Consider the following 26,522-nt stretch of genomic DNA (forward strand, 5'->3'; position numbering starts at 1 on the left):
CCAAAGCAAGCGTCTTCGGCTTGTAGGGAGTGTCACGTGCCAGGTCACGTGGGTGTTGTACAGCCTCAGTGTGTAACCCGACAATGGTGGTGCTCGAGTGTGTTGGTTGTTGATGTTGTTTCTTGAACCCAATTCCCACCTGTAATTATTCACCAACTTGTCATTGTATAACCTCTATTCACTTACCGCATAATCGTCCACGAATTTTTGGCTTGTTCATGCGTCGCTTCACGTTGTATCACGCATTCGATCTGAGCGCGCCTCGGGTTTCAAAAGTGCTACGCACGGAACTGAGGTCAGTTGGCGCTTTGAGCACCCAAACTCGGTGACTCGAGACATATATCTGTGTCTGTGTAGTTTAAATCTCGTGGTGCACAGGTGCAGATATGGGGCTGACAGATGTTGGACGACCGAGTCCAGTCAATCTGTAAACACATAGTTTGTACCTTATCCTAAGTCTCCCATTTTTTTCCACGCGTATTCTAGCCAGTTCCAGTCAGCACTTTGACTGAGTCAAACTTGTCGATAAGGCCGTCTTGGCCCTGACTAATTCCCAGTAACTTGCCATTGAAATTTTGCATTTGGAGACTCATTAAGACATATCGTAGCCTGTAATGGGAAAATGATTCAAAAACTCTGGTGACAGGTTTGGTATGTTGAAATTCGACATCTACATACATCTAGAGTATCTAAAGAAAAAAGAAAGCATGGCTACCATTATGCAACAATATTGCAAGTTAACAAAGACATCATCCAATAGATCAGTCACAGCCAAGGTAGTAAAAGTAAAGACAAGAAGAAAAAGAAAAAAAATATAGCATCTAGGATCATGCAGCTCCAGAAACAACGAAATACAAGATTTGATTATGAAAACACGATGGGTATATGAAGGAGAGACTAGCAAACCAAAAAAACAGAGCGCTATGATGTAAATAAAAAATAAAAAAAAAGGAGAGGGAGAATAGGTGATGTCGTATGCATGAGAAACGTCAGATGTATTGTGTAGGGTGGATATGATGATGATGTGATGAATGTCCTGTGCTGGTGGATGGGTGACATATGGAGAGCCAAATATGACGACGCCTATGCACTATAAAGTCGCTTTTAACTCCTATCGAAGCCAGCCATGTGTAATTCTGCAGATGTTTTGTCTGTGAATTTTTTGATTGCCAATTGTGGTTGATAGTAACAAGCCTTTGTCCATTCTTGAGCCAAATATGTATTTTTTGGCGTGTAAAGTCGATATGTAATTTTTCAAGTTTGCAGTTTTTTTGTTCGTTTTTTCTCGTTTTAAGGATGAATCAAGGAAATAAAATGCGTCGGCGTAGGTATAACGAACGAATAGAGGTCGGTAGCTCAAATCTATCTATTGTGATAGAGGCATCGGCGGATGTGGCCATGCGAATAAATAAGTTTGCCCTGATTGGGACTTTTTCGTAACGAACGGACGGCTGGCAAGAATGGACAAAGGGCGGCGTTGCTATGTTCCACAAGGCGGTTAAAAAAACAAAGAACTGGTGAGACATTGTATCATAAGAATTGGTTGGTTTCGTTGAAGCAGTGCGAGGAATGTGCAAGACTCATGGTTATGGACGTAAGACACTGACGTAGCCATGTCAAAGAAGTCCAAGACAAGGACATAGACGGAATGCAGTTCAAAGTACGTCATCGGTATCAACTTTGTGTTCCAGGCTCCTAGTGGCGGAAGGTTCATGGGATGTATCACCCCCCAGGACCCCCACGTTCTTTCTGGTATAGTTCTCCATGTCGTCCGTGTTGGAATTCAGGGCAATATCACGAGAGATGACACTTCTGTTGTCAATTTCTGCTTCCGCTGCAGGCTGATCATCATTGGCACCTATCGCCTGCGCATCTTCATCGGGGTATTGCGCTTGGGATGAAGGGCCACGAACAAATCCAAACTCGGCGCTAATTTTCATAGCCTCTTCATCATCATGGTTTAGCTCCGGCGAATCTGCATACCGGTGGCTAGTAGAGCGCGATATAGGCAGGTTGCGGTTTGAGAGACGGCCAGCAAGCCACTCAGATTCAGATCCAACTGATGCCATGGAAATGGATCGAGGCTCAGGCGATGGGCTATCGGCCACTTCATCATCGACGTCGTTCACATCAACCATATCACCCTGAGAGACAGAACTGCAGTTCAGAGCATCAATAGAGCGATGGCGATTGTGTCCACCCGAAGAAGGGCTGGAGGTAGTACTGTACAGCACACTCATGCGTTCGCTAACTGACATGATGGTTGACAAATCACGCTCCTGGCGCAAAGGTGAAGCAGGTGGTGAGATAGGAAGCTCAGGTAGGTCTTCTCGGAAACGTGACCGTGTGCGGCGAGGAACAATGCGAGTTGGGTTATTAGGCATGGGAACCTCATAGTCTGACGAATCATAGATAGAGGATGAGGCAAATTCGCGTGATCGAGCTGTTTCCATGGACAAGGCGTCCCGCGATGTATTGATAAACACTGGCTGGGGGTTTTTGCGTTTGCGTGAGCCCCATCTGAGCATTGTGCGTAGGGACCGGCGACGAGTGGATGTTGAACTTTGGTCGACATCACTGGCAATTATGGCGGATGGGGAAAGGGTAGGGGTAAAAGAAACAGAACTAGCATGTGGTTTGGGTTGCGTAAATGGTTCGCGTTCGGCAAATACTTCTGGGTGAAGAAGATTGTGGTTCATCCGGCCGTGCTCAACAGGGCCATTTGAGCTTGAGGGATCAGGTAATATTTCACTAGATGGGTATGAAGATCCGGTCGCAAGAACTCCGGCACCAGTATCAACTATAGCGTCATCAATTCCGAAATCTTGATTCTCGACGACTGATAAGACAGAGCTGGCATCGGCGCCCTCATCACTATTAAGCGACATAGGCGTTATAGGGCGAGTGGGTGTCTGTACGGGAGTAAAGTCCTCGAAATTAGGCTCTGGAACCTGAGAGTTTGATTGCTCGGGCAGGATTTCAACTGGATCCATGAGTTCACGACCCAATACACCACGCTCCATATTCGGTACCGGTTCTGCTCCGGAGGCAGCAGCTTGTTCGGCCAATGCAACCCGTTCGGCCTGCTTTCGGGCGATGCGCTCAGCTGCACGCTCTTGATCCTTGAGCCTCTTGCGCTCACGGCGGCGCTTATCTCTTTCCATGAGCGTTCGAAGATCAGTTGAGTCAAAATCGTCAGCTAAGCCATTAATACGAGCGCGAGACTTAATGTTGGCAGGTGTAGGAGACAAGTCAATATTTTTGTCTGCCTTGGAACCCGAGGAACGGTCAACATTGGGTGCCCAGTTGGGTCGAGAAGCACATCTGAGGGTTGGACGTGGGGCCAAGGATCCGAGAGCGGTAACTAAGTAGGCGGCGCTGTCGGACCCGTCACTTGACATGCTCGATCGGAGGGACTTTGCTGACGGGAACTCCATTTCGTCTCTGCTATCATGACTGTATCGATTCTGGAAACTGTTGGAGTGCTTATGTTTGCTGGTCCTGTGGGTGCTCGCTTTGCGCGAGGTCTGGCGCGAGCAAGAAGAGTTGGTCCTCGGATTGAAGTCAGCACTTAGAGTTTGAATTTCAGTCTCGCGCATGGGGTCTCGTCTAGAGAACCTTCTACTCGATTTGCTGTTTCGTTCAGGTCTTTGGGGGCTGAGGGTAGGGACCTCCCAGACGATGTTGTCCTGTGCCATAGCAGGCGAACGACCTTGTGATCTGATGGTGTCTGGTTGATCTTCCGTGAAACTGTATGCGCGATTGTGTCTCGTGGTTGTGTTGCTGCGCGACTGCGGCCGTGATGGTGGTTCGGTGCGGCGCTTCTTCTTGAGGGTTGTTTTCCGTCTGCATGTAGCCGGAGACTGTGATGGAAAAGCTGAAGCTTCGGGGTGGTCGGCAGGCGAGTTTCCGGCGGGTGTCGGGGGCGACTCTTCAGCGTCTGAAAAGCTGTTTCCACTGTGCGGCCGTTTGCGCTTGTCTGTCGACCTTTTTCGGAAGTGCCAAATCGCCATGGTGGGCGATATGTGTAATTAGGGAGAAGTTTAATGGAAAGGTCGTGGTATTGGTTGGAGAAGACCAACTAGAGAAAGAATTGTAACGCCTTGAGTTAAGACAAAAGGTGGCGGATGTAGGTGTAGGTGGGAGGAATGCGGCTTTGGCGCGAAGGCATCCTGAAGGTCCAGATGCTACAAGTATAGTGCCTAACTAACGGGCAGAACTCAGGGTCTAAGAGAAAAACGGTACGAAGGAAGTGAAACAAGTCGGGGAGGCGTTAGGCTGGGATCGATTCGGCGGCGCCGTCGTCTGAATGTAAATGCCAGCTGATGGGGAGAAAAAGGGCGTGAATGTCCAGCCCCACGATGAAATCAGAATGACTTTCCAGACGGACTGAAAGGGAGATGAGTGTCAGTCTAAGCCAGAAACAAGTCGCCCAAGGGAGGAGGTCTGTGTCTGAATGCGGGAGAGGATTGCAGTATGTCGCAAAGAAAAGAAGGCCGAGGGAGGGAATCGAGAAGCCAAAGGCAAAAGATTGGAGACACGTCGAAGAAGTATGAAGTTCAAGATGAGCGTTGCAAGGGAGAAAAAAGACTTCAGTTCTGAGGATGGATGCACACAAGAAGAGAAGAAATAAATGAAAAAGGAAAATTCAAAGAGGAAAAATCGACAAGAAAAATCAATGTAAATTGAGCAACCGTTTGGCCCAAAGACCCTGGCAGACATAAAATGAGGGGAATTTATCGGCGGTGTGGGTGGGTGCTTGCCTTGCCTTGCGGCCTCCTTTGCTTTAGTCTTCTGTCGCTTTCTGTCCTTCTATGCGGCCGGCGTGGTTGCTGAAAGGGGGCACTAGATCTTATAGGGACCGAGGTTTATGCATCGGGCAGGCAACAAGCAAAAAGGAAGAGAGCTTGTAAGAGGAAAAAGAAAGCGAGGGAAAGAACGGGCAATAAGGGAGGCTGCTGCGGCATGGCAAAAAAGACAACTTCCTCTTCCTCCACCTTCCCCGTTCCTTCATCCACCAGCCAAACGCCACTCTCTCTCTCTACGGGGTAACTATGTATGTAGAAGTAGCTATACACATGTGCAGGTGGAGGCAGAGGCAGACATGGAAGGAAGATGTTGCTGCAACTGCTGCTGCTAGTTCTTGCCTCATGTGGATGAATTACTTGACTGCTCCTCCTCAGTACGGCACAGTCAAAACGCGCATAAATGCGGATTGGAGTCAGTCAGGAAGCCCAACGCAGCGAAAAATTTCCCTGTATACAGGTTGGAGAGCTACCCAAAGCTATCAACTTATCATTTTCAGGCTTCGCCAATCATGGTACCAGTAAGTAAATTACGTTGTGCCTACCGGCACCAAAGTGCAACCCAAATGCCAAAAAAGCTCATTTCAAAACTCACGGCTGGATATCATATTACCCTACAAACAGTTGATGCAACACGCACGCAGAACTGTCGTCCTTTCTTTCTTTTTTTTTTCTTTTTTTTTGTTCTTTGTTAGCACAGGGCATGTGCAGGGACAGGGACCCGTCAGCCCATCCCATGACTCCTCCCCCTCCTTCCTGTTTTTTTCCTCTGATATTTTTGGACCTGTTGAACTGGCTTCTATCCTTCCATGTCCTCTCCTTAAGCTCCCCATGCCCATAATTTTCGGTACCTTCCAAAAAGTCAACCACATCCACCAAAAGCACGACCCCAACCCATACTAGAGGCGGGACTAGAGGCAGGTGGGGTTCTTCGTTTGTTTTGTGCCCAAAACAGGCTGTATTCTGTCAGTTTGCAGCTTGGCTCAATTGTGATAAAGAGGCTAGGAGAAAGTTAGCGGCCTCTATTCAAGGACGAGCAGAGTCAGGTGCAATAAGAAGCTGCATGTGTATTTCTTTTCAGGCATGAACTTTGAGGGCCTGATATTTGAGGGAGGTAAAAAGCAACCAGCAGGATAGATGGTCATTTCCAAGCCTGTCAAAATACCGACGGCGCGACAATATTGTTTCTCTGGGCTAGCCACAAGACCCTAGCTACACGGGTCTAGAACAAACCTGTTTCCCAGGTTTCCCACCTGCTGGCTGGTTGTCAATGCACAAAACTTGGCAGCGCTGATGTTTTATGCCAGTGTGCACAAGCATACTTGTATGTACATAACTACACATGCATACAATACACGCGTTAGCATATATATACCAGCACTACACTACGATACAAGTCTTGTCCTCTACTTGTGTGTTCATCCTTTCCATGCGCCTGGGTCAACTTATGCAAGCACTGTAGAGGTATCTTTTAGGTTACAGGTCGGCCAAGATATACACGCCTAATACAGTAGCATAAATGTCGAGCAGTATACATTTGCAGGCACAGGGAACGAAGAGCATTATCTCGCTATGCCTGCATATCTTGTCTTCACGACACGACAACTCACAAAAGCCGGGAAATAAGATTGAAGGTTCTTTCACCGTATCCCTTACTTGTGTGAATACAATGCATTCTTATTCTTGCGTGCATTTATAGGTGCGCCTAACGTGTGGTTCATTAGGATTCACGACAATAGTCCAGCTGTTGTGTGACATGCTAAAGTAGACATCAACACAACCAGCAGACAATGCAGGAAAGACAGAATCATCCTGTCAATAGCCTGGTCTGCATGCTGTGGTGTGTTGTGCTGTGCTGGACCACGGCCACGTCCGAAATTGTGTCTCTATGCACTGTGGATAGAGGAGAGAAGAGAGTGGGACAGTGGACAGTAGACGTTGTCGTCAGCCAACAACATCACAGCACAAATTTTCACCCGCACTGGTCCGTGACAATGGCCACAGAAGCACGTGCCGCCCGCTGAGCCTCGAACATCGTGTTCCCCCTGTGCTATTGACCATCAAGATCATAGTGCGCGGAAAAGGAGACGAGAACGAGCAACAAAGAGAGAAGAACAAGGCGCAGGAAGAGCACGTCTGAGATCAAGGGAAAGTCTCGCTCGCACGCATTGCCATGGCTATATCAATCACACTCCGCAGACCGAGCGAAACAAGAAGAAAAAGAAAAAAAAAAAAAAAAAGGTCCCAAGTGCTAGACTTCAGACGAAGATGCAGGGTGCAACAGCGTCAGAACAAGCACAGGCACACGCCTCAAGACACTAAATGTATATCTTGAGCAGCCATCGCCATTGTCTCCAGAGTGTGACTACATGTAACTAACCAGCTACGGGTAGTACAAGTATTGCATGTTGTCTTCGTATGGGCGCAGAACACGATTCACTGTAGACCCATACCACATGAGCGCATACGTCCACAGGTACAAGTACTGGTGCAAAAGCCCTTGTCTCCAGTTCGTGCAGCCTCTTAGCCCGTCAATCACTTCGTATCCGCCAACCGTAAAAAAGCCTGCGGAATTGTCAATCAGCGTTCGTCTCCTCTCTGCTGTGTCGTTCATTCGCTGGCTAATAAGCCTCAATATTACCTGGTCAATGCCCCCTTTTCGCTTTCAGAAAGAGAGGAAGAGGGGGACGGGCCAAAGCCTTGGAGCTTATTGCTCCAGCGGCAAACCCGTCGGGCAATCCAATAACTAACCAACTATCCAATACCGACCGCGGCATTCTTCATAGTGCTGTGGGACCAGATGTGAACGGGCCAACTCATCAAGTCTGCAGCTATAGCATCGCGGTGCTAAGATCTCGCTAGACATCGCAAGTCAAGCAAGTCGTTCCCGCGAATCAGTCGTAGACATGCATGAATTTCTGGCTCCGAACAATTCAATATTGCAACCATGGCGCAGCTACATCGCAAGCTTGTCGCAAGCTATGCTGCGTGATAATGGGCCACGTGGATGAAATTTTTGCCATCGATACACCCTAACCCTACTCACTAGACAATCCGATAACTAACTGATGCAAATAATGAATTCTCTACGCACCAACTGAAGCGTTCGGATCCTCCCATTGTTTACACGTTTTCTCAGCTAGTTAAAGTCATACCAGTTGTACTAAGCTGCATCCTAGTAACAGCACACGTTCTTTGCCACGCTTTTGTTATTGACGTGGGCGTGATGCTCGCTATAGAGCCTGAGTGAGCCTTGTGTACTACAAGTACTATGTAGCAGACCCAGACGTAAGACACCTTGAACGGCTGAGCCACCTGCTCTTGAGACCGCATAAAGTGTTTGGGCAAGCCAGACTCGCTCACTTGGGTCATCGCACAGCTGTTTTATCTGGCTTTCCTGTCTGCAGATAAAATACCTCAATTCTTGTGTCTTCGGTCAAATGCCAATCAATGTGGCGTATCTACAAAACAGACCTGGGGATCCGTCTTGTTTGACTAGTTTCCTTCGGTTCATGGTAGTCATGTCACGTCAGCTTGTCAGTTTCTTAACTCCGAGAGGCGCCAGTCGCGCAGAATCAGGCATTTGGCCTATGCTTTGATATGTGTATTTGCATAGCGCCAGTACTTGTAACGACGATGGCGAAAAAAGACTGCGTTTCGGCGGCTAAGCCTGTCGGGCGGCCTCGCTGAGCAGCAATATATTATTCTATATTTATAACTATCACTTTCTGCGCTCTCTGAATGGTGCTTTGACAGAAAACATTGGCCTTTGCGGCAAACTCCACCTTTGAAGCATCCGGGACTGTGCTTTTGTATAGGTATAAGCCTGCCGGAGGTGACCCAAACTGGAACAGAGTCAAAGGACTGCAAGCAGCTAAGATTCGCCTACGGGGAGCAATGCTTGCTCATACAAATGTTGGAACAGATAAGGTCGAGACTGAGACAGTGACAAAAGAGTCACAGAAAGTTCCCAATGTTGATCCAATACCGGCCCATTTCTGCCGCTTTTTTCTTGTCATCTTTGCCTCGAGTCTTGTCGGGTCGGCGTGTCAAATCAAGCCACGCCTGTTAAATCACAAAACAAAACATACATGAAAGTGTGTACTTTGTCTACTTGTATAAGCCATAGCTCTCTTTGACAATGTAGACAGATGAGCGGCCGGGACTTCAAAGAATCAATATTGCGTTCTTGGCACTGTGAGGGATTTTGACTACTGCTTGTCCAAGCCACGAGTATGTATATACAGAAATCACATAGAGAAGCTCTATCGGCCTTCAACTACTTTCAAGTTAGGCTTCTATGGCCTGGAAGGCTGCAGCATCGTCATCTCATCATTTTGTTTCTTGCCATTATTCTTTCCCATGATTCTTGGCTATCTTTAGCAGGCCCTGGTCAGCCCGGCGAGCTGTCTTGGTTGCAGCCGACGTACAGCCAAGATGCATGTCAGGCTGCCAAGCTCCAAGCTCCAAGAAAGAAGGCGTTGATCAGTGCCATTGTATACGGGTAAATTCTGACTAGTGAAGAACGTGACAGCCCAAAGCTGCCATTGTATGGAAGGGTACGGATGAAAACACAAATCTCGGCATATGTATACCTGCGTATACGAGAGCCCATGGTGTTTCGACAGAAGAGTTCATTTGCCTTTACAAGCATGTTCAACACATGTATGAAAGAAGAGTGCCATTTATAATTGTTGATAGAGTGTGGAGAAACCAAGGCATCTAATAGCGCTAGAACAGCCGCCTATACCCAACCTCAGCGCTTGGTTGTGCAAGCAAGCCATATCACGGCTATGCAAGCACAGCATACGCATATGTATCTATATAGAACACTAAACTGGCCTTACTTGATAGCGACACGTGTTACAAGTGGAACTCTATCACAAGCAGGATAAGAGACATATGAAGGGAAATACAGGTAGGACATACTTCTATATTACATGATGGTGAAGCAAGGGGAGGCTTTTGCCTGGCATGTGCAGGTCTTAGTTCTACTTGCATAACTATCCATATAGTTCCTATTTCACTTAGTTACAGCGAATAGTAACTAACTACAACTATGTACATGCATACGCCTTGTCTACTGACATAGCGAGGAGGAAGTGAGAGTGGAGGTGGGGCCTATGTGGTGTGGTCTGTTCACTGTCATCACAGGTTCCTTTTTGAGATCAACCGAGTAGGAAGACCCAGATGGATGACAGAGTAGTAAAAATAGTAGATGAAGAATCGTAATTACAGAGGAAATGTTGAGATAGCCTCGGTCCAGGCTTAAGATTGTTTGTATAAGCACAAACTATTGCATGTGTGTGGAGACATCAAATTACCGGAGCTTGGCCACATACACAGGATGCATATCTTGCGCGTCTGCGTTTCACTATTTCCATCGGACTAAGTAAGTGAAGCTGCGGTTAGGGCTGCAGCGTAAAGATACCTCCTGGTCGGGACCTTGCTAATGGTGCGTTGATGTTCTGGTACATGGTTTAGTCCTGGCTATAAAGACTCGCGCGGCCATTTGTGGGAACTTGTACTTATGAAATGTGCTCTATATGACCTGTATTGTAAAAAGAAGGATCGGTGGCAGAGCCAGGACTTATCCGTTGGGCTTGGCATCCATGATAGCGCCACAATAAACTGACTGTGCTTATAACTATCCAAAGCCCAAAGCTTCTTGTGATTGCTTGTCCTTGTGTTACCTGACTCCCATAACCCTAGCTCTAACCCCGAAACCTACACGTCTTAACCCCTGATTCAAGAACCTCTCATCTTTAACGCCGAAGAAGTATTGTAGGAAGAAGCCGTGATGCAAGACTAGTAAAAGTTCTAAAACCAACTGAGTAGATGGCAACAAAAGCCAAACAAAAAAAATAGAAACACCTAAGCAACTCTGCAGCAAAAATTTGACAGCTAAGTGCCTACGTAGAAACGCCATGCCATGAAGAATACATGATGAAGTCGGAAGCGCACGTCCCTCCCCTCCTCTCTTTCGCAGGTTTTGGCTTTACGTCCGATGCCCTCCCACAGTTACCAGCAAATCATGCCAGAAACAGGACACGCAACAGGCAGTCCAAGTAACAACAATTAGTCAAAGTACCAACTACAGCCAACTGACTAGACAGTTAGAGGTACTTTATACTTGCACGCTTGTGCAAATAAGCTTGACTAGACTAGGCTCGGGTCCCCTGCGGAAATATCAGCCCCTCTCTGCTTCAGTCCAATGTCTGAAGTCCGTGTTGGGAACTGGGGAATAGGAACGGACCATGGCGGGAGGGGCAGCGGAGGAAAGGTGGTGACAGCAGCAGATTGACCGGCTTAACCCACAAAGGGAAGTGATTAGGATTTATTTTATTTTGAATCCTGAAATTCGACCATCGTTGACTAGGTTTCTGGATCGCCGACAGAGGGGGGGGTGGGCTTGTGTACTTGTACCCGTATGAATAAGAGACTCCGAGGAGGAAGACCTCTGACCTCTGTTCATATATTAGAAGCGTATGCGCTTAGACACCTCATCATAGTCGCACTTTCTGGAAGTCTACTTATGTAGCTGTATTCTCTCTTCTAGCTGACACTTTTGCTTCCTCTTCTCTTCTTTAATTCTTCGAAGTCATTTTCTTGTTCTAGCTGTGCCCTGCCTTTGTTGTCGCAGTCTTTCTTATTTCTTTTCGTTTTCTTCACCATTTCCCAGCTTTTCAGAGCATCATTTTGACTCTCCGCCGTCTCTTCTTTTACTTCTAATCCGCCTGGCACATCGCATCACTGCCTTCTCGTTCATTACCGCTGCTTAATACTGTTACTTTTTACAATTTGATCTGCTTGTGTTCACGGTCTCTTCCTCCATTCTTGACCCTTTGGACGATATACGCGTATTCGTATCTTGTCAAGATGAAGTTCGCTGTTGCTATCCTTTCTCTGGTCACTGTGGCCCTCGCCGAGGTTTCTGCCCAGGACTACTTCCCCTCGTGCTCCTTCCAGTGCTTGGCTGAAGCCGTGTCTACATCTTCGACATGCGAGTTCACCGACTCTGTGTGCATGTGCACCAACTCCATTGACGAAAACCTGGCCGTCACCGCCACGGCTTGCCTGGTGAAGGCCTGTGGTTCTGATACTACCTTTAGTAAGTCTGATTCTTATACATATACACATATCTGCTTCCCCCTATCTGCATCCAGGTCGAAGGGTACTACCCACCCACAACGTAATCCCGATCCCGTGTCCAGTTTCTCGGGCCTTGGTCATCTCTCTCACCCCACATATCATGACGCACCTTTGCATATATATATATATATACAAGTCTACATATCTCCCGCTAACCACCAATTGTCTCGTGATAGACGGCGTCATGCCTGCCGCCGACAAATTCTGCCGTGATGCTCTCGACGGTACTACTACCTCCGGATCCATTGCTGGCCTTATATCTTCCAGTGAATCTTCTGTCGCTGCCACTGCTACCGGTACTACGGCCGCTTCTGTCACCGGAAGCAGTGACTCTACTGTCACGGCCGGAGCCGCTGCCAACTTTGTGCCTGCTGCTGTTGCTGTTTTCGCTGCCGCTGTTGGCATGATTGCTGTTTAGACCAGAAACCGGCCACGTGCTTCGTGATGGAGTGCCGCTGGAGCCACGCCAAGTCTACAATACTTTCTACTTTGACTCTTTGGGTTCCGCGAACAGAGTCTCTTTTCTTTTCACTGTCTTTATTTCTTCTTCTTACTCTCCTTATTTACTCACCTTTTTACCTTTGCTACTAATTCCTTGGCCATCCTAAAAGCAATATCAACTCAGACGAGCCCACTGTAATCTCAATGTGGACAGGGACGAAAATCAAGACGTGACTATGACGGGTGCTAAGGGACTGGATGTTGTCCCTGAAAGTGCCCAAGCACTGCAGAAGTTGCACAGGCCTTGTTTTTGAGTGGAAAGGTCTCTTAGTCGCTAATTATTCTTCAACTTGCACATAGAGTGCAGTGATACTGCTGGGCAAGTTATCGGTTGGGCTATACTCTGACTGGCCGACATCTCTGGTCTTAATTCATTACTAGCAATTTGTTCATAATCCACTGTGCACCTAAATGCACGGTTTTTGCGAGACTCATTGTATGCATGCCTCGTGCTTTTCATCGACCACATCACGTCTTCGGCAAGCGGAACGATAGTTTCAAATTCAACCCGTGATCTGGCTTAACTCCGCCAACTCAGATTCGCTTGTGCCTTGTAACTGGACCTTAACTCCTGCTGGCTCTACTCGGTTGTGTCTCTGCCGGCCCTGTTACTTATCCCAAAGAGGCAACATTTTGCATGCTTGTCAACCCATGGAGAGATGGAATGTCCAGTTCATCACACTATTCAATAATGCATGGGGACGTGGAACATGTGCAAAGTGAGTATATACCGGCAACAGGGCTGATGTCACCTTCTGTTGTTTTCATGAGAAGTTAGACCGGATGTTTATGCAAAGATGGAAGAGGGCAAGAGAAGAAGCCCAGACCAAAGAGAGTTGGGCATGGAGGGTTTTATAGTTTTAACACGCCAGCAGATACTTCACAAGTTCAGTGAGGAGATCGGACCCAATAAAAGGAGGCTGACATACCGGCACTGAATGTCTCCGGATTTTAGAAAATAACAACCTTACTGGGCTAGTGGATTTACACATAGGATGCAATGTGCCATGTCAACTCCGCAGAAATAGTAGGCCGATCAAGCTAATTGACAAGACTCCCTGTTAGACTGATCGGGATACATGGTAGCTAGTGTAGGGAAATCCATGTTTGAGAGAATTGAGCGTTACTGACTTTGACAGTATTCATCGTCTGCACAAATCATCAAGATCAAACGACAGCAGATTGGCTACCGAGCAGATGTTTAATGTCCTCCGCTGGACACGTCGCATATTTTCTGTGTGTTCGGGATAGGGCATCATCCCCAAGCCCCGAAGAACCAGTAGTCCAACCTCCGCTATGAGCAAAGAAACAAGTACAGAAAAAAAAAGAAATGCAAAGAAAAGAAAAAGAACACAATACACGCAGAAACACCCACCACTCTCCCATCACCTCCCCTCACTTTCTCTGGTTCGTTCCTCCTCTGAAATTATTGCGCCCGTTGATGGGGTCGCCTTTCTCGGTGCGTGCGCTCTGTAATGGCGCCATTTCACCTGTAGCCTCTTTGCAAGATACTTGCATGAGCTGTTTTTGCGGAGCAGCTTTTTGACCAAGTTCTTCCGCAGTCGTCGCTTGTTGCTCACACAGGACCAAGGGTGGAAGGGCTCCTTTGGCTGCTGGCAAAGCGGGCAGTTCTTGTCGGCCTCTGTGTGGTTGAACCGGTCATGGTATTTCGCGAAGTCGCCATGGCCTGCTCGGGCAGGGCAGCCAGAATGCGAGCGATGGTGGATCTGTGCTGGCCTTTAAGCCAGTCAACCTTGTAGGCATTGGTTGTCTCGAAGCGAGCCCCAATGTGACTTCTTGGCTCGCAACTCTCGGTCCTCGCCTTGAACTCGACGTTCAGCTGCAACTTCTTCCATCTGCGTGCTGACGCAAGGGACATGCTGCCAGGCCTGACAAGCAGGACCTCTCTCTCACATCCTCTCTTTGCCAGCCCGTCGACGAGCTCGTTGCCGGGGACGTTGGTGTGGCCTGGGACCCATCTCACACCACCAACAGCAACGTCTAGCGACACATACTCGGTTCCTCCCTTCCAGTCGTGGAGCAGACGGCGAATTTCGTCTACCACTCTCTGTGTCTCTGTGACGTGCCGTTTTTGTTGGATCTGCTGGCGATGCGCTGCGCAACACCTAAGTTATCAAGCCATAGGTACAAGCTACCAGCCTCCGGAGGATCATGTTTAGCAGCCGCTCGAACCGCTTGAACTGCAGCAACAGCCTCGGCACCCGCAACTTCTCACAGGGTACCACAGGACCCAATCCCTTCGCAAAGCTTGGTGCCTCCGTAGAAGATCGCCCAGCCTGCTTCTGTTCTGCCATTCTCGTCGCGCGAGCCATCTGAGTAGGCCCATACAGTGTTTGGGTCCGACTCGGCGACTTCTTTCCGGTGCTGCTCAGCAGCCTCTTATTTGTCTAGCTGTGGGGGCAGGGGCTCCGGTGGGCCTTTCTCTTCTGGAAGAGGTTTCTCGGACTTGTGGATAGGGTTCGGAAACGTCTTCTTGTACTCGTTTATGTGACCACCTGGCTCCGTAGAAAAAAAGTGCGCACTTTGATTTTATTCTCTTACGTCTACCTAAAAAAAAGTACGCACAACTTGACTTGACTTGACTATATTTAACGTCTACCAAAATCACTAAGATCAAACGACGCCGGATTGGTTACCGGACGGAAATTTAAAGTCCTCCGCTCGACACGCCGCATAGTTTCTGTGTGTTCGGGATGGCGCACCATCCCCAAGCCCCGAAGAACCAGTGGTCCACACTCCGCAATGAGCAGCAAGAAACACAAGTACAAAAGAAAAAAAGAAAAGAAAAAAAAACATTTTCCCCAGAAAAACCCTAACCCCCACAAAGAGTTAACCATCCCCACCGACATTCGTTCGACTGAGAAACGTGGCCAGACACAAGGTCGACCATCACAACAGCGTGGCATGGAAAAACTCGAGTCGTTGAGCGGGTGAAAAACCATACCAGGTGAGCCTCCGGAGGCTAGGAGCGTATCCTTCCGCTTTTCGAAGTGGCCGCCGCACCGAACCATGGCTGAGGCCCGATACAGTCCCCGAGTGCCACAGCAGGACAAAGGAAAGACAAAGGAAAAGGAAAAGACGAAGGTGGACTGTCTGAACCTTCAAAGGGACAGTCCCGAGTTGCGAAGATGGATCCACGAGTTGTTGGGTGTGGCGGCGATGAAGGGCCGGCGAAGTACGCACAACTTTCAAAGCCAATATATATAAAAATAAGTGCCAGGCTTTCATCAACCGGCAACGTGCCTGAGTGGTTAAAGGGTATGACTAGAAATCATATGGGTTCGCCCTCACAGGTTCGAATCCTGTCGTTGTCGACTTATCTAAGCCACCATCAAGGTGGTATGTTCACTTTTTGCCAACATCACGATATTCGCTGCTTAGTCATCAACGGCAATCAAGTACAGTCCGAAGGAGCGAGAACGCGATTTGGCAAAAGTGGCCCTGTACAACTCCAGTTTGGCGGTTATTCAAGCCTTCTAGTAGTTAGCCGCCACTAACCGTGTGTTACAAATGCATGCAGGCAAAGTTACGTGAATAGAACCACAACGTCCCTGATTTCAGATTATGGGACATTGTTGAAGAGGACGACTGTCGGCACAATGCCAAGGCTATAAGATGACAACAGTATCACACGACGAGAGCCGTTGAGTGTCTAAGCTTTTTTATCATTATCTTGGTGTACTGCATGTGGCTGCTTGACCTTGTACGTTATCTGTCGTGTCTTTGATTACTGCTGGTGACTGCGAAACCGGGCCGGTTGTTGTGGTGGAGGATCTTGATCCACGAAATAAATAGTCACAGACTGGCCTAGAATGTTGACGATGGTCATTCCTTAGTGGTTTTGCAACGCATGAAAATACCTTGACGATGGAAATCACCAAAAGACGACCAGACATCCATTGCAGGATGGGCGTACTCGTAGTCCGCCAGAAGGGCCGTGTGTGCTTGTAATAAAGTGCACGCGGGTCCTGTTTCTCCTGCATTCTACCCCACACTGCACTACACTACAGGACAGGCGGAGTGTTTATATATATCAAGTAGTTGTAAGTGTACTGCCGGGCGTGCCCCAAGTTGATAAGCAGGCGTTTCTTTTTCCCTTTGGTGGTTGTGCCTAGTCGCAGCAGACCGAAGCCGATGTCGGGTTGGGTGAGGCCTGGGTTGGAGAATGCGGCGCCGTAACAGGCAAGAAGCTCGCATCACATGCACCAGCTCGGCAGGAGGGGGTGCCGGAGCAAACGAGACATGGCCGTGAATGAGGCGCACAAAAAGGAAACTGCAATGTACGCAACATGTGGTCTCATCCACGCCATTCCATGAGATTCCGGCTGCCGCCCAGGCAGTTACTGGTTGCATATTGGCAGTTGAAGCACTCACTCATGGGTTGCAAGAGTGGGCCGTTGGGCTTCCTTTTTGGGCGTTAGACCAGCCCTTTTGCCCAATCGGAAGGGGGGATTAAAAAGCGGTCCTTGCCGTGGCTGCTGGTCCAAGAGTCAAAGAGACCGTAAATTTTGGCTTGTTCGCGGGCTTCTTTTTTTTCTCCCGATAGCCACAGCATCTGAGCTTCGTATAGCCACCGTGATGTTCTGGTGCCGGCTTCGATGAGGTTCTGCCGGGTCCTTGCTCAAAGTCTCTTCTTTGCCTCCCACGTCGGGCGATAATAACCGCAATGACACTTGTAGGCTTTCGTGTTGCAGACCGCCGAATCCCCCGCACACAGGCCGCAACCACCCAGGCTCGTAAACTTAGACACGCATTACGAGCACCTATGAGGAATTCCACCATTGAACAACCCGCACCTCCGGCAGGCACAGCCGAACACGGGTAGCCCATGATAGTGATAGGCGGGTTGGCTCCTCCGCTGCGTCTGGAGACAACAGTCACCATGGGCTTGGCTTTGCATGTAAAAAATTCACCGAAGGGCGTGGTCTCCAAACTATCGTGACCCGTGTGTCTCCCTGCCTTAGCGACTGGGGGGAGGGCGTGTTTGCAGGAAACTCTGTCGATAATCGATAAGCGCTACTGCTACGAACGTGCTCCGAGCTACAGCTATGAATCACCCACAGTCTGTACCAAAGGATGAACGGACCTAGTTGACAGGTTTTTGTCTTCTAGCCTCCTCTTTTGTAGGATCCAAGCACGACTAGACTCACTCCTGAGCCTCGACCATGGCAGCTTGGGCCGCCCTTGAGCGTTTCTTGAACCGTACGCTTGTTGGTCTTTATCGGCTCTAGTGTTTTTTGGTGCGGGTGGAACTTTTTTTTCTTTCTTTCTTTTGACGATGTTTGGCGGTCTAGAAGGTGAGGTGGAGTTGCGACCTGGGGTTTGGCAAAGAGACACCGCACATCACAAACATATAAAAGATGAGAGCCGCTGCTTCTTTCTCGAAGTTGGAAGCCTTAAGTCTCACATTAGCTTCTTATTCATCATTATCAGCACCTTCTACTCCTCTCTTGCAACACTATTTATTCCCAACTGAATCTACTGCACTTCTCGCCGTGTCTTGATATGGACACCAGTGACATCGACCCCTTCAACCACTCTGCCGACAAGAGCCCGTACTTTGAGCCGTGCCCGGAGAAGAAGGGGCCTACGGCTAATGTGAAACCCGAAGAAGAAAAATGCCCACAGCAAGATGCTCTTGAAGAGCTGAGTCGCCAGCGAACTGATCCCAACAATTATCCCGAGGGTGGCCTTCAGGCATGGCTTGTTGTTTTCGGCTCCTTTTGTGGCACAACGGCCTGCTTCGGCCTAACCAACAGCATTGGAGTCGTGCACACCTATGTTGCGAACAACATTCTGACGGACTACAGTGACGGACAGATTGGCTGGATCTTCAGTGTTTATCTCTTCATCACAATGGCTGGAGGTGTCCTTGGTGGGCCCATATTCGACTTATATGGTCCTCGATGGATGATTTGTATTGGCGGCATTCTTCTGACCCTTGGTATCATGATGACTAGTTTGGCAACTGGTAAGTCGACTTTAGCTAGATACCCACCACATTGGTTCTGTCCCTAACCCAACCATTCACAGCGTACTGGCAGTTCCTCATGGCCTTCGGCATTCTCACCGGCATTGGTACTTCTCTTGTGTTCACGTCTTCCTTTGCCGCCCCTGGTCACTGGTTCCTTCGTCGCCGCGGGCTAGCCACTGGTATTGCCGCCACAGGTGGTTCTGTAGGTGGTGTTATTGTTCCGCTCATGATGCAAAGCCTAATTCCCAAGATTGGCTTTGAGTGGGCGCTACGGTCGCTCGGGTTCTTGATCTTTGGTCTGTCAGTTGTGGCCAACATACTTGTTCGTTCGCGGCTACCGCCACTGCCCAACTCCAACGTCTTTCCAGACTTTTACATCTTCAAGCAAATCCCCTTCACCTTGCTCACCATTGCTGTCATGACCATGGAATTGGCACTTTTTGTGCCCATCACTTACATTAGCAGCTACGCTGTCGATATGGGCCTCGGAACGGCGCTTTCATACCAGTTGGTTGCCATTCTCAATGCTGGCTCGTTTTTCGGCCGCATCCTGGCTGGCTTTGCGGCCGACATGATGGGAAGGTTCAACACTTTAGCCTTCTGTGTTTTTCTATGCATGGTTTCATGTGTGGCTTTTTGGCTACCGGCGGGCAGTAACACCGCTATTGTGATCATGTTTGCCATTTCCTTTGGCTTTGCTAGCGGAAGCAACGTCAGTCTGATTCCAGTTTGTGTCGGCCAGCTTTGCCGCACTGAGGAGTATGGGCGGTACTATGCTACTTTGTACACAGTGGTCAGTATTGGGTAAGTCTTTTATGTTTAGTTTCACTTCGCGTTTTGCTCTTCATTTCAGAGAGAAGCTGGAATGGCTTGCTAACAATTAATGAACAGCCCTCTCGTCGGTGTTCCCATTGGTGGTACTATTCTCCAGAGTAGCAACGGCCATTACTGGAGCCTTATCATATTCACAGCGATTGTCTACGGTTGCTCTGTCGCTTTGATCATGGTGGCACGTGGCATCGCACGAGGCTGGAGTCTGAAAATAGTTTTTTAAATTCACACTGGCATATTTCTTTCACGGTACTCTCAGGGACAACGTGGTGTTCAGCACCCAGTTGTTTTTTTTTTTGTTTTTCTTTTGGCTTTACATTTCAGCAGGCAATTTTTGACAAGTATTTAGGTTCAGGGACAGTTAGTTGTATAAATTTGATGCTGTTACGGGCAATCACGGCAATTTCAAGGAAAGTTGCACATTCGCATGACTCTTGTCATGAAGTTCTTGAACGGATAAATGGTTTCAGTATCTACATGACAGAAAGTGAAAGACCACCTTCGCGAGTAGACAGCTTAATCAGGATGTTCAGACTCAAGTGAAAGGACGGACAGTGAAATCCATGCAGGGACGCTACACAAATATACCCAAGCCAATCATAACATTGATAGTATTGCAATCAATGAGCCCGCGAATAATCAGTTCGCTCTGGTCCAACAATGCAGGTATTGTAAGTGCATAAGAAGAATTGTCTATACTCTAAAGCCTAAAACCAACCCGTCCCAAATCATCCCGTGTCGTATTCTCTCAGTTACTAATAACTACCATTTCTTTGCCCAGCCAATCTTGAAGTTGACTGGATCAAAGACCACAAAGGCGGATTTAAAAGCCACAGTACCAACGATGTTAAAGCCAAGCTCATCCGACGGTTGTAGTCCGCCAAAGCAAAGAGTTGCCTTTTGATTGAAGCTAGAGAACCTCAGAATGTCGCCAGGGATGGCTATCTCAACCCCGCCAACCTTGAACGAGAAGTCGGGCATTTCGGAGGAGCAAGGGAAGACAAAGCCACCATGTACGATGCTGTACCAGGCGTTTGGGACCCTTTTGTAGTATGCAGAGGCGTAGGTCATGGGGAGCATTAGCAGCGAGGTAGCCGTGTCGGCAATCGCATACTCGATACCACTGGCAGGAGGCGTGGTGTCGCTCATGAGACCCTCGATCGTAAAGTTCCAGTAACCGTCTTCAGTGAAGATATCGGCGTATCCAATTTCACCAGCGTATTTATCCTTGTCAATGTAGCCAAAATCGACTATCCCAATTATGTGTTGAAGGTCAACCGTGAAAATCTTCTCGTCAAGCTGGTTCGCCATGTTGTCGAATATGTTGGGCTGAGGCTCAGGTTTTATCGGGTTGCGGGAACTGAATGCTAGCCCCATGACACCAGATATATGCTCCACGTTCCAGAGCCCAGAAGCATAGTTTGCTACTTGGACGGCCTGGCTTCTACATCTGATGCCATCATGTGGGGTAATGGAAACAAAGTCCAGGTATACATCTCCCGAGGCTGCCTCACCTGCGAGATGCCGGATCTCCCACGAGTAGTCTTTCATCAAATCGGCCGTGTCAGAGTTTTCTGGATTGTAGGCTGCTTGCAACTCAGGTTTTGCGGCCTGCTCGGAGAGCACCCATATGCCGGATGAAGCCGTGTCCAATATAAGGTTATATACCTGTCCAGGCAAGCCGATTCTAGTAGGGATCGAAACGGTCCCCCATACGTCTGAGATAGTTGCAAAGAACTGGTCACGCTTCCGATTCCGAGTCACAATAGCTTCCAGATTCTCGGGAATAGGTCTATTATATTTTTTGTAGATGCTAGCCAGGGCCATTAGACCGTCTGGCCTAGAGTCTGTGTTGCGAACTTGTTTTATGGACCAAGCTCCATTGTGTTCGGAACGAGAGGTAGAAATAGGGTTTGAGAAAGGGCTTGAGGGAGGCAGAGCTAGACAGGCCTGAGAAACAGCCAAGGTCGCAGCCACAAGTGAAGAGAAAGACGGACGCATTCTGTATTAAGCGAGTGCCAGCAAGTAGAAAGATGGCAAGATAACGTTAATGTTGGCAGGAAAGAGCTCAAGCTCTAAGACGAGAGAAGATCATACTAAAATACATTCAACAGATTGGAGTGCTGCTTGGTTATTTCTCCAACTTATATGTATACTGCTAGTAAGGTCCCAAAAGTGAAGTGAGGCCGGACCGAGCTCCTTTCTACCAGAGAAAAAAGAAGAATGAAAGATTGCCATATAAGCCGGTTGTTATGAACACGCGTTTATAGGGCCGGGGCTTTATATGGTCCGTGACTGAAGTTCTGCATCTCGGCGCATTAAATATACCCATCAAAACCGGGGAAGGGAGAAAACTCTGCTTCTATAGGTAGGGTAAGAAATAGGCTCTGCCGGAGCTGGTTCGAGGGTATTAGAACTACAAGTAGTATATGAATATGCTTGAAAGCTTGGTTCCGAAGATACACCGCCAGCCAAAATTGGGGGTTGAAAGTCATTAGCCGACACTCCCTCTAAAGACCAACGTATAACATGGGAAATCGTAGTTTGAGATGAGCCAGAACGACAAATCCCTTCTGCTTTGGCACAGAAAGACACTAATGGCAGGGCATGTTGTGGGGATTTTATGACAGACGGAGTAGATACAATTATCAGCTTCTTAGTGGATTCAATGCCACGTGGATTTTCACACGTTGTAACACTCTGGGAATGGAAACTCCGTGCCATTCATCCCAATGGGAAATGACAAGGCATCTTATATTCGATGTAGTTTTAAGACTGCATAGTTCCAGCCACAGGTTCATCGTTACTTCCTGGTTGTTCTATCAATGGCGGCTGTCAGAATATCCACAGGGTTATAGTCACGTGAGCACCTTCCGGTGCTATCCCTGGTGATACCTCACTTTGTACCTGTATATAGCTATCACGATAGGTGGAATGAGGCTGGAGAAGGAGAAGAATAGAGAACCACGACTGAACGAACTGGTACCCTGACCATTATCTTGCACCTAGTACCATACGACGTATATTCCGTATTTTGTCAGGCAAGTAGAACAGGAGTCAATCCACAGCAGCTCCTTTGAATAATTTGTCCTGTCGGACTACCGCTTCGAATCCCCTAGCCAAGATCGCTGTGGAGATTTGTCGTACAGAGGTGGCCTGTGTCGAGTTTTCCTGTGGCGAATACTAATGCATGGTCAGAGAATCTATGACTGAAGAAAACAAGGCATCAGTTGTGGTTATTTAATTATCCCGGATTTGGCGGAGAAGTAAATTGTGCATAATATTGAAACTGCGAAGGTGCTATGAACATGCATTTCTCAAGGAATATCTGATCTAGGCGGGGATATGCCTCAAAGCCAGCTGAGTAATCACATGTTATTGCTACACTAGTGTTACACAGGCACATGTGTGTTTATGTAAGCGTGATTCTAATGTTAACGTCATCATAACCAACGATCCTCCATCCGGCTAACTGTGCCTCGAGTTTGCCCAAGCCAGATTTAACTAGCCAGTCTTCATTTGTATTTTCTTGCCTAGCCAATCTTGGCATTGATTGGATCAAAGACCACAAAGGTAGTCTTGAAAGCAATAGTGCCAATGACATTGACCCCGAGTTCATCCGACGATTGCAGCCCACCAAAGCAAAGGTTAACGTCGTAATTGAGCGGGACCTGCATGTGATGCTTAGGAATAGCTATAAGGACTCCACCAACCTTGAACGTAAAACCGGGCATGTCAACACCACAGCGCATAATAAAACCACCATGCCCCACGCTACACCAGACAGCCTCAACCTGCTCATAGAATGCAGAGACGTATGTACTAAGGAGTATTATCATGGAGGTGGCTGTATCAGCAATGACATACTCAAAACCATTGGTAGGAGCTTCAAGATTGCTAGCAAGACTCTCGATTGTGAAGTTCCAGAAGCCGTTTTGGTTGAAAACATCACTGTACCCCAATTATCCCAAGTAGCCATTCTTATCAATATATCCAAAGTCGACCTGACCAATTTTCTTCTTGATGCCAACTGTAAAAACCTTCTGAGCAAGTCTTTCAGCCATGTTGTCGAAGAGATTGGGCTGGGGCTTGGGCTTAATAGGGCTGAGAGAGCTGAATGCCATGCCTATGACCCCAGATACACCAGACATGTCTGGGAATCTAGAGGCAGCATCAGCTAGTTGAAGGGCTTGGCTTCAGCAAAAAATGTTAGTACTGAAGCTGTCAATAGACACAACCTAATAGTAAACATCGCCGGACACCATTCTGCCAACCGGATGCTCAAGTTCCCACGAGTAGCCTTCCATTTTTTTCGGCCGTGTGGGAGTTCTCAGGAATGTAGGCTGTTTGGGACTCAAGATTTGTTGTCTGCTGAGAAAAAGCCCACAGACCCGCCCATGCGGTATCTAGAATGAGACTCAGTTCTTGCACAGGCAGGCCGACCTTGCCTTGGACTAATACGCGGTCGTTAATGGTCGATAAAACGGCGAAAAGCCTGCCACGTTGCTGACATCGAGTTATAGCAGCCTCTAAATCTTTAGGCAGAGGTTTTCCATACCTCATGTAGACATTGGCCAGCTCTTCTCGCCCAACTTGCATCGGTTCCGTACTGCGGGATTGTTTATCAGACGGAGGGCTGTCGAATATCGGCAGGGTATCAGTTAGAGAATCCGAGTGCAGGTTAGGAGAGGGTTAAGAGAAGATAAAGCCAAAGAAACTTGGCTTATAGCCAAGGTGGCGGCTAAAAGCGAGAAAAGGGAGGGCACCATATCAGATTGAAGGTGCTCCGGGTAGCGGAGAAGCATCAAGGGAACCTAAGCAGAAAGGAGTTGAGGGGATGAAGAGAGAGGGGCCCCCAAGAGCAGATGATGGCCTTTAATATGCATTCCAGGTGTCCAAGGCCAAAAAGTCTACCTTGAATAATACGAATATGTACTCAGATTGGAAATTTGCTGCTGGACGATTCCGTCTTATTTTTTCACCACAGGGACATGCCGGGAGTGGCCGACAAGCATAACGGGTAGGGTTCCCTCGCCGGTATAGGGTGCAGTATCCCCCGTTCAAAGGCTGCACTTTGCATTGACTTCTTCCGACTAGCGCTAGCCGCACATATCTTATCACAAGTAATAATTGGGCCAGTGACATGAAGATGTGAAAAAAAAGAGTATTGGGCATTGTTATTTTTGATTCTTTTTCCTAGGATATGAGCCAAATGTTAAGTCCGCCCCATTGATAACAAGGGGTAAAAATTATTAGACTACGAATGTATGAAGGAGATCTGGATTGACTTAAAGGTTGAGAAAAAAGACGTTATTGTTATTATGTTCTATTTTAGATTCTACCACCAAGGAAAGGGGAAACCCTGTGCATTATATACCCATCAGGTTTGTCGTGCAGGTGACCTTTTTCTCACATGAGCGGAGAAAGGTTATTCCCAGATCAGGCGATCTGAAGTTGCCACCTTAAACATGAGATCCCAAGGACTAACATATGACCTTGAAGTCACGTGAGTTAATGATGCGACCGATGTCATCGGGCAATAGTTAGACGGCGGTAGTTCCCTTCCAACAAAAATTCCAATTAAACAGTTGAGGCCAAGCCTCTAAATAATGCACTTGGCTTAGACCTTGCTCTCCATGCTCACATACGTTTTCTCGTCAATCGAGCTGTGAACGCTTGCATTGCCCAAAGTAACTGGTGTAGCCACAGCTGCGGTCTTCAACTTCCGGCGGCGAAGCAGAAAGGCTAGCAGTCCAGCTAAAGCAAGCACGCCCAGCGTAACCATGGCACCAATAACGCCGGCGACAGCGTTAGACATGGAGTCGCCGTCACCGCCAGATCCTGTGGCAGCGACAGCGGCAGCCACGCTGGTCTGTTCCTGGTAGCCCAGGCAGAAGATCTGGGTGCTGCCGCACGCATTACACCAGTCCTTGGCCGAGGTGATGGCTACGCTCTGCATGCGGCTCTTGAAGTCGGCCCAGGTCAGGCTGTCCTCGCCGGTACCAAACAAGGGGAAAGCCGTCAGCGCACCAGCAGTGCCGTTGCGGAAGAGGAAGCGCACACGAAGGTCGGTATCCGGGTTCGTGGGGAAGACAGAGGTGTTGTCGGCAGTGAACAGCTCGAAGCCCATGGTCGATGCGTAGTCGGGTAGGCCATAGAAGTCGGACGACGCCTCAGGCAGCTGCAGCAAGCCAAAAAAGGCCAACATGGTGTTGTAGCTGCCGGAGAAGAGCGAGAACTTGAGCTTTCCCTTGCCGATAACAGTCGTGTTAAGCTGAGTCACAAAGGCTGAGGCCAGAGTCTGCGCGTGGATGGCCGAGTCGGAGTTGCTCGAGTTGTAGTTGGCGCCAAACTCGGCGCTATCAGCCAGGGTGCGCAGCTGGAAGAGCTGGTCGTCCGTGATGTTGGCAGCGGGCGAACTGGCGTTGTGGATGCGCGCAACGTTGATTAGATCGTAGATGTCATAGGCCTGGGCGTACGACAGTTGCGATGCATCAGTGTAGTCGTAAACTCCGCCGAGGGCCGGGTACATGCTCTCGAAGAAGTCCTTGGTGTCGGTCACGCGCTGAGTAAAGACTGGGCTAGCCTCCCACGTACTAACGGACGAAGCCAGGGCGGGACAGTTTTCGTCGCCCTTGATCCACATGGTGTCGGGCGAGTTGGCGTCCTCGGCGTGTAGCGTCACGTACTGATAGCTAGAGAGAGGAGCGGTGACCTTGGTACCGTTGGCAAGCGCGGTTCCGGCCTCGGCGGTGTTGATGCTGTCCAGAGGCGGGTACAGGCCCTGCAGGAAGTAGTTGGCGGTGGCCAGGAGGATACCGCTGTCGGGCGCGCTGGCGTAGACCTGCGACGAGACATACTTGTCTTGAGAAACATTGGCGATCTGGTGCTCAGAAGAATCGAGGAGGTAGCGGCTGCGGTAGGCGCTGCCCATGACGAAATTCTGGTTTGCGCCAACGGTGGTCAGCTGCTGGTTGCGGTAGTGCTTGGTGGTGCCTTGGTACCAGGGTTAGCTACACATGAACATCATGGGCTGACACCATAGAGGCAATCCACTCACGGTCTCCATGTCGGCTGAACACGGCCGCGCCGTAGACTGTCTCGGCAGAAGCACAGCTGGCAAGCGCCAAGACGGGGGCAATCGTCAGAGCAGACAGCATTGTGATGGGTTGCCGTGCGATATCGCGAATTCGCTACAGGTGAACTCATGTCCCGATCGGCTTGCTTCAGACGTGGGC

General features: G+C 48.6%; 6 protein-coding genes across 6 annotated transcripts; 2 read left to right on the forward strand and 4 right to left on the reverse strand.

The window, feature by feature from the left end:
- Nucleotides 1–1,655: 1,655 nt before the first annotated feature.
- Nucleotides 1,656–4,013, reverse strand: BROUX77_002201 (uncharacterized protein; the record flags this gene model as incomplete). The annotated part of the gene is made up of 1 exon (XM_073746716.1): nt 1,656–4,013. One exon carries the CDS (start codon nt 4,011–4,013, stop codon nt 1,656–1,658), a length of 2,358 nt encoding a protein of 785 aa, XP_073607283.1.
- A 7,671-nt stretch (nt 4,014–11,684) lies between these two features.
- On the forward strand, nt 11,685–12,375 carry BROUX77_002202 (uncharacterized protein; the record flags this gene model as incomplete). The annotated part of the gene is made up of 2 exons (XM_073746717.1): nt 11,685–11,916; nt 12,134–12,375. The coding sequence occupies 2 exons, from the start codon at nt 11,685–11,687 to the stop codon at nt 12,373–12,375; spliced, it is 474 nt and encodes a 157-aa protein (XP_073607284.1).
- A 5,609-nt stretch (nt 12,376–17,984) lies between these two features.
- Nucleotides 17,985–19,507, forward strand: BROUX77_002203 (uncharacterized protein; the record flags this gene model as incomplete). Its single annotated transcript, XM_073746718.1, has 3 exons — nt 17,985–18,450; nt 18,513–19,257; nt 19,345–19,507. 3 exons carry the CDS (start codon nt 17,985–17,987, stop codon nt 19,505–19,507), a joined length of 1,374 nt encoding a protein of 457 aa, XP_073607285.1.
- A 539-nt stretch (nt 19,508–20,046) lies between these two features.
- On the reverse strand, nt 20,047–21,285 carry BROUX77_002204 (uncharacterized protein; the record flags this gene model as incomplete). The annotated part of the gene is made up of 1 exon (XM_073746719.1): nt 20,047–21,285. One exon carries the CDS (start codon nt 21,283–21,285, stop codon nt 20,047–20,049), a length of 1,239 nt encoding a protein of 412 aa, XP_073607286.1.
- Nucleotides 21,286–22,817: 1,532 nt separating this feature from the next.
- BROUX77_002205 (uncharacterized protein) lies at nt 22,818–23,883 on the reverse strand (the record flags this gene model as incomplete). Its single annotated transcript, XM_073746720.1, has 2 exons — nt 22,818–23,235; nt 23,843–23,883. The coding sequence occupies 2 exons, from the start codon at nt 23,881–23,883 to the stop codon at nt 22,818–22,820; spliced, it is 459 nt and encodes a 152-aa protein (XP_073607287.1).
- Nucleotides 23,884–24,904: 1,021 nt separating this feature from the next.
- On the reverse strand, nt 24,905–26,444 carry BROUX77_002206 (uncharacterized protein; the record flags this gene model as incomplete). The annotated part of the gene is made up of 2 exons (XM_073746721.1): nt 24,905–26,280; nt 26,345–26,444. 2 exons carry the CDS (start codon nt 26,442–26,444, stop codon nt 24,905–24,907), a joined length of 1,476 nt encoding a protein of 491 aa, XP_073607288.1.
- Nucleotides 26,445–26,522: the final 78 nt, after the last annotated feature.

Source organism: Berkeleyomyces rouxiae (assembly GCF_048999995.1).
Source record: "Berkeleyomyces rouxiae strain 22BRR77 chromosome Unknown BrBRR77_ptg000002l, whole genome shotgun sequence".
Taxonomy (NCBI): domain Eukaryota; kingdom Fungi; phylum Ascomycota; class Sordariomycetes; order Microascales; family Ceratocystidaceae; genus Berkeleyomyces; species Berkeleyomyces rouxiae.